This window comes from Tachysurus fulvidraco, chromosome 12 (genome assembly GCF_022655615.1).
Source record: "Tachysurus fulvidraco isolate hzauxx_2018 chromosome 12, HZAU_PFXX_2.0, whole genome shotgun sequence".
Taxonomy (NCBI): Eukaryota; Metazoa; Chordata; class Actinopteri; order Siluriformes; family Bagridae; genus Tachysurus; species Tachysurus fulvidraco.
The window spans coordinates 27,531,527-27,539,727 of NC_062529.1; the positions used below are offsets into that span (position 1 = coordinate 27,531,527).

Sequence of the window (8,201 nt, forward strand, 5' to 3'; positions counted from 1 at the left end):
GAGAGAATAGTGAGTCTTTTCAGCCGGGATGCAGTTCAGTCTACTCAAGAAAACATTTTACGCAGTTAGAGCACATGAGAAAATGGCGGACATTAGTGCATTCATGCAAACGGACAGAAAACACTCCAAAAATCAACCATTGCCCACTGTGTGCAATCTCTTACATGCATTGTCTAATATTCGAATATTAAACCAATATTTTATAACTCTTAGCACGGAGCTGCAAAAGAACCGACTCACCCACAGCAGTTCTCTCTAACTCTGCTGCAGATATTTCGAACTCAGCGCGCAATAGCGCCACCGGCGTGGCCAATAGGGTGCGCGATTACATTACAGCAGGATTTATTTAAAGAACCCTCTGTAATATTTATCCCGTTACATACACCCCCCTTAAATCCTGCGTAATGAGGATATACCATAACAAGAACCAAAACACAGTGAAGACAGAGAAAAAGAAAGAAAAAAAAAAGAAGAAAAAAAGAAAGAAAGAAAAAAAAAAAAAGGATGGAACTCCCACTTCTTGTTGTCAGTTAATAACGAAGTGAATAAAAACTGCAACGAGTATGATTATCTGTCAATCCAAAGATTCTTCAATAAGAAGTACCTAGAGACAAGGGCGGCGCCTAACCCCAGCCTGAAAGTAGATTAAAGAGATGCCTGTTACACCTCAAAAATTCCATCATGTAATAACTCAATTGATTTCCAATCTCTATCAATTCGTTTCCGTGTGCTCAACTTTGCATGAAATCAAATGTAACACCTTAAGTAAAAATGTTTTTAACTAGATAAACAAAAGAACTCACTGTAGAGTCTGAACTGTATGTGTTGTTTGTTCATTTCATAAATCAGTCTTTTAGTAGGCTTAATGACTCTGCCAAGTCTAGTTCGAGTTACTGCTGCCTCTACCTGCCTTGGTTGTGTGCAAACCACAGACTCCTCATCCTTGACTTGAGTTGAGTTAGAGTCTTGACCTCCTACGTCAGGCAGATCAACATCACTTGTCACATTCACATCACTTGTCACTTTGGCATCAGTTCTGTCCTGCCGGTTCCCAGTATCAGTGCTTGCCGAGTCTAGTCTCTCTGACACACAATCTGACATGTCAGGTAAATCTGTACAGTTCGTACATTCATCCCCCTCATCAAAACCATCAGTGTTACTTAATATCCAGTTTGCAGTTCTGTCATCACGATCAACTTTGTTTTCCTGGAGATCAATTTCAACATTCACGTCATCATTTTGATCTGATTCCTGATGTTCATCAACTGGCAGGAAGTCCACAGATAACAAAAGATTTCTATGGACTACCCTCACTTTGTCAGAGTTGATTTCCCGAATCCTGTAAACATTGATATCAGGATACACCGCCATGACTTCATATGGAGATGACTCCCATTTGTCAGAAACTTTTCTTCTACCTTTTTCGCCTCTGTTCACAACCAAGACTCTGTCTCCAACAGCCAGTGAACAGCCTTTCACCTTTCTGTTGTAAAGTCTGTTCTAATGTCGTTTCTGTTCTTTTAGAGTGTGCATTCTTGCTATGTGAGCGGCTTCACGCAAGTCTTTCTTCAGCTTGGACACAAAATCTTTGTAATCCACCACATCTTCATTAAGAAGCACATTTTGAAACAGGACATCAATTGGGAGACGAGGAACTCTGCCAAACATAAGAAAGAATGGCGCAAAACCTGTTGTCTCATGTTCTGTGCAGTTGTAACAGAAGGTAAGTTGCTGTAGCATCTGAGGCCATTTTGATTTAACTTTAGGGGGCAATGTCCTGATCATGCTTCCAAGAGTCCTATTGAACCTCTCAGCAATGCCGTTACCCATGGGGTGGTATGGTGTTGTGTGCGATTTGTCTACACCCGCCATGGTCAATAGTTCCTTGATAAGCTTGCTCTCAAAATTAGCCCCCTGGTCGGAATGAATTCTCTTGGGGAATCCATAGACCAGAAAGAAGTCATTCCAGAGTCTTTTTGCAACCTGTTTGGCAGACTGATTTTGGCATGGAAATGCATGGGCCATTTTTGTAAAATGATCTGTCACAACTAGTACGTCTACCGACTTTCCTTCTTTGACTTCTGCTGACCAAAAGTCGATGCAAACCAGCTCAAGCGGTTCTGAAGTTCGGATGCTCCCTAATGGGGCACAAGCATTGGGCTCCGAGGTTTTACCAACCACACATCGATGACAATTCTTTACATAATCATCAATATCTTTTTTCATTCCAATCCAGAAGAATCGTTGTCTCGCAAGTGACAGTGTTCTACTACGTCCTTGATGTCCTGCTGCATCATGGATTCCGTGGAGAACTTGAGTTTTCAATGAAGCAGGTACAACAAACAGGTAGAGTTTATTGTTCAATTTTGGATCTCTTTTCACCTTATAAAGCACACCGTTACAAACAACCAGTTTATCATGGTGTCTCAGCAATTTCCGCACACCTGTGGATTCCTTTGATTGTTCTTTCTTAGATGGTTTCCGACATCTTTCAATATAGTACAAAATCCGACACAACGCGCTGTCTTTTTCCTGTTCAAGTACGATATTGCTGTGTTGCAAAGGAGGACTAAACTGTTGAGGTTGTGAGATGGCTGGCACTGTCCCTAGTACTTCACTCAAACCCCCAGTAGTGTGTGCTGCCAACACTGCAGAAACTTCCTGACTCCCAGAAGAACCTGAAGGCAAGAGTCCAACACTGGTAGAGTCACAAGAACCTTTGCCATCCTTCTGCACCACCTGCTGATTACTAGTGCACTTGAAAGCATCTCGGACAGTGTTGTCAACTACACCACTGACATCCTTCAGGAGGGATAAGTACGGTTCAGTGATAAGGCGATGGCCTATACAAGACTGGACAAATGGCTCACGGCTCAGAGCATCCGCGACAACATTTTTCGTTCCTGGGACATACTTCAGATCAAAATTGTAAGAAGCAAGTTTTGCCACCCATCGCTGCTCGCACGCATCAAGTCGGGGTTTAGTCAGAATATATGTTAGAGGATTATTGTCGGTCCATGCCGTAAAGTGCCGTCCTCTCAGCCAATGGCTAAACTTCTCACATATAGCCCACTTCAAGGCAAAGAACTCTAATCTGTGAGCTGGATAGTTCATTTGTGAGCGAGACAGAGTTCTACTTGCGAAGGCTACGGGTCTGGCAATCTCTTCACCCGCCCGAACCTGTGACAATACAGCTCCCACTCCATCGAAAGAAGCATCGACAGCCAAAACAAAAGGTCGGTCAAGTCTGGGTGAGCTAGTGTTACATTTTTTGTTAATTCTAGTTTTAGGGTGTGCAACGCTTCTTCACAATCAACCGTCCAGTCAGCTGGCGAAAGTTTGAGGTAACTAACTTTCTTTCTTGGCTTGCGTCCTTTCGTGACAGGAGTCTGTTTCACTGAACCTGATGTCAACTTAAATAAAGGCTTTGCTTTTGCTGAACATCCTTCAATAAAATGTTGATAATATAGAACCATTCCAAGAAAGGATCTGATCTTTTTTTGACATGGTGTTTTTCCATCAGGCTCCATCAGATCAGAAGCCTGAATATTGTTAATTGCCTCAACTTTACTAGGATCAGTCTTAATCCCTTCTTCACATACAACGTGGCCAAGGAATTTCACAGAACGCCTCAAGAAACAACATTTCTTTGGAGCCAACTTTAGGTTGTGATGTGACAACCGCAAGAGAACCATTTCAAGACGTTGGAGGGCTACTGACTCAGAGGGGGCAAACACCATCAAATCATCAAGGTAACAGAGGACGCTGCTGAAATTTTCATCTCCAAAGATAGACATCATCATTCTCATGAATGTGGCTGGGCTATTAGAGAGACCCTGGGGAAGCCTATTATACTCATGGAGTCCAAATGGTGAAGAGAATGCCGTGTACTTTTTGTGTTCTTCTTCTAGAGGGACATTATAATACCCTGAGGTAAGATCCATGGTTGAGAAGAAAGCGTTGCCTCCTAATGCAGCTAACACATCCGACTGGTGTGGTAAAGGGTAGGCGTCTCTGACAGTCCTTGCGTTTAACCATCTAAAATCAGTGCAGATTCTGAGATCTCCATTCTTTTTCCAAACTAGGACGAGTGGGGAAGCGTAGTCACTATGTGACTTGCGGATGATTCCCTTTTCCTCCATCTCATTTAATGCTGTCCTCAGTTTAGCATACTGGCTTGGCGGTATACGCCTGTATGGAAAACGGAAGGGTCTGTCGTCAGTGAGGTTAATACGATGGACAAAGCCTTTAGCCTCTCCACAGTCCATTTTGTCTCTTGAGAAAACTGGGTCATACTTCTCAATAATTTGCAACAGCTTATCTTTCCAGTGATTTGAAACTTCACATGATTCCAAGTCAAGATCGCCAAGGTTCAAAGCACTCAAGACATGCCTCATCTCTTCACTGGATCTAGGTGGTAAGGGTTCCTCAGTACACTGCAGATTTGACTGAATCTGTTTCGGTAGTGGTAAATCTTGCACAGCAATACAAGGTGACACGTCAGCTATTTTTGCATGTCTCCTCAACACAACTCGGTGATTAGTGGGGTTGATGACTTTTAAGGGGATAGAACCATCTCCCCACAGCGGTGTTATAACCCTCCCGACCAGTATTTGTCTTGGTCTTGATCTGGATTCAGTCGGTTCCACAATAACAGTGCTGCCTACTGACAAGACAGAAGACTGAGGTAGCTTACCCCAAACCAGATGTTCTGTTTGCGGCTCTAACGTCACAGTCCTTTGTAACTTTACAGTACCGACTTTTTTTGGTATGGATTCACCTCTCCATCTTTCTGCATTTGAGAAAAGAGACAGAAACATACAGCACTCATCACTCTCATTGTTACTAGACTTAGACATGAGCCTCCAATAACCGTCAGTTTCTCTCAGTTGCATCAGAAGTCTCTTTATGACGTTTGTGCCCAAAATAATTTCTTCAGTCTGCCCAGGCACAACTAGAGTAGGAATTATCATGGAGCAACCGTACACTGTAGCTTTAAGATCATAGACTGCAGTGGGGGCAACACGATGGCCACCACAACCAACAATGACAATATCTTCTGCCGACTGGCTTGTCATATCTGGGATACTTTTCAGCACCTTTTTTATAGCGGACTCGCTAATAGTACACGCCATTGATCCACTATCAATTAAAGCTTTAAGGGTGAGATCCTTTTCAACTGAAACAGATGTGTAAAACAAGCTATCAGCTTTTGGAACTTTCTGAACACCCTGAAAGATTACTGTTTTGTCTGAAGTTACATCACTGAACATGTGACATACAGATTCATAATCCATTTCATCTTCAAAACTGGACATGGGAGATTCACTTCCAAGATCTACGTGATCCTCCCTCACACGTAGATCAATTAGTTTGACGGCTGGTTGATTGAGGACACATTCTTCCTTTCCTTCAGACAACGGAATCTGGGATGGTCAGGTGAAAAACACTGGAAACAGAGCCTTTTGTCTTTACAGTGAGTAAAAGCAGAATGTGAGGTGTCCTTGCACACTAAACATGGTGTATCATTCAAGCCTGGAATTCTAGGCATGGTGTTTCTCTTCCTATATTCCTTGCTCGCCTGTGCATTACTACTATTATTCATCAGAACTCTCTCCAACATACCGATCACTTTTTCCAGAGCCATGTTTTCTGACTGTTTCGACTGAAGTGAATCCTGTTCAGCTTTCACTGGGTCTGGACTGGGACTTACACGCATCTCATTAATACTGACTCTATTTTCACATTCAATCTGTCTATTCCCTTGTCCAGTGGTTCTGAGATTTTTCTCTGAATGATACTCGTTCAGGATCTCTTGCACTTCATGAGCTGTCCATTTGTCAATGGTTTTCGAACGAAATGTCAATGCTAGATCTGAGTTTGGACAATTCCTAATGAACATGCGTGTGACTTCGATCAGTTGGTTATCTAGTACCTTTCCCTGTTGTTTCAGACACTCAGCTGTGATGTCAGCAGTATGGTTCAGGCGTAACCAGTAATCAAAGGGATCCTCATGAGGTTCTGGAAGGGTAGTGTAGAAATCTTGCAAAGGAACAGGAGAATACTGTTGACAACTGAAATGCTTCCGTAGTAGGGTGTAGATTGCATCAGGAGTTGTTCTGATATCTAATCCGCTAGACAGCATCCCCACTTTAACAACATCTTTGGCTTTGCCTCTCAAGTGGATTAAAATTTCTTCACCTTGTTCTTCAGTAGGCAGAAACCCCTTTTTCAAGAAGTTCTTCATGAGGTCCACCCACTCATCGAGTGTAACAGTGTCAGATTTGTCACCTCTGAAAGTAGGAGGATCTTTAACGTCCCTCTGACGCACTACTTGAATCTGTGATGTACATGGCATAGAGCACTGCTCAGGTGTGTATCTACTATTGTGGTTATTTTTTGCCTGTTCAGGTGCAACTTCTGATTGACTGTGCAAATTCAAATGTGCGAGGATACTATCTGCCAATTGAAGGCCTACTTGCTGCACTATGTTACCCATCTGACTCATCATGTCACTGCTAAGGACTGGAGTTGAGGTACTAATTGGCTGTGTATTACCAGAACTGCAATTCACATTAACAGGGTTTACATTAGCGTTCGGCTCAAGAAGTGCATTCACTTCTAACCCCATACCATTGTTAGCAGTACCCATATTAGAGCTAGAGCTAATATCTGGGAAAGGAATTGGTGTCACTAATAGACCTCTCCCTCGACCAACACTAACCGGACTGCTCACATACCGAGATCCAGGTAACCTTGTGTTTTCCATAATCAAGTAATAAAAGTATAGAGATGGGAAAATAAGAAAAAAAATGTGTATACTATATCATACAGCTGTGATACCTGGACAATAAAATATCAAACCACTTTAGAGTGCCCATTCAAAAGTTTTTTTTTTTTGTTTTTTTTTTTTTTTTAAAGTCCAGCAACAACTAATAACATCTTAGCTGAAGGTTCTGTGCAGTGAAGAATGATGACAGGTCCGCCGGTCCAAAGTTGGGATGATCTTCGACCACCTTGATTGAGATCCGGGTCACGGCACCAATGTGACCTTTGATCCAAACTGGCCCAGTCTGACCCACTCCTCAACAGCACACACACTCAATGTGGATGATATTATTGTTTATTTTCTGCACACAGAGCAGTAAAAAGGAGAGAGAATAGTGAGTCTTTTCAGCCGGGATGCAGTTCAGTCTACAGCAGTTCTCTCTAACTCTGCTCTCAATATAACAAACAATTTACTCAATGTTGTATTTAACAAGACATAAAAATAAATCAAAATTCTGCAATGTCTTAAATTTAAATGTGATCGTATAGTGCATTTAACATTAATTATGAATATAAATCAAATTATTAGAACATTAATACAGCATAACAGTTTCAATAAACATTTTCAAAACACAGGAAATACTATAAACAATTACCTGCACACAGAGCAGTAAAAAGGAGAGAATAGTGAGTCTTTTCCGCCGGGATGCAGTTCCGTCTACTCAAGAAAACATTTCACGCAGTTAGAGCACATGGGAAAATGGCGGACATTAGTGCATTCATGCAAACGGAAATAAAAGTATGCAAATTCCAAGAAACATATACAGAAAACACTCCAAAAATCAACCAGTGCCCACTGTGTGCAATCTCTTACATGCATTGTCTAATATTCGAATATTAAACCAATATTTTATAACTCTTAGCACGGAGTTGCAAAAGAACCGACTCACCCACAGCAGTTCTCTCTAACTCTGCTGCAGATATTTCGAACTCAGCGCGCAATAGCGCCACCGGCGTGGCCAATAGGGTGCGATTACATTACAGCAGGATTTATTTAAAGAACCCTCTGTAATATTTATCCCGTTACAACTGTTCAAATGTTAATATAGAAATTATTTATTAGTATACATTTTGTACAATTTATTATGAAATATATATATATAACTTGGAATTAGTTAAAAAAAATCATACAAAAATGATATATTTGTCACGGCTGGAGCTCCTGCCCCGCTCCCCGCGCATCAACTCAGAGAAGCGTCTCCGGAGTACTAGGCACTTCCGGACTGCAGTTCCCACAATGCCCGCACGGGGGCTAATGACGCAGTCAGCTGTAACCAACGCTACTTACTGTAAGCGCACTTGAACTTGACCCTGGTGCGAAGTCTCGATTTGCTTTTGCAGTCAGTCTGAGCGGTTCTCATGTTTGTTTCCTG

At 42.0% G+C, this 8,201-nt stretch overlaps 1 protein-coding gene across 1 annotated transcript in view; it reads right to left on the reverse strand.

The window, feature by feature from the left end:
* The window catches only part of LOC125145982 (ribonuclease inhibitor-like), a 19,627-nt gene extending 18,256 nt beyond the window's left edge, over positions 1-1,371 (reverse strand). Inside the window, exon 1 of the mRNA XM_047821147.1 lies at positions 907-1,371. Coding sequence (XP_047677103.1) covers positions 907-1,371 — 465 coding nt within the window. The remainder of the gene's footprint in view (positions 1-906) is intronic.
* Between the last annotated feature and the right edge of the window lie 6,830 nt (positions 1,372-8,201).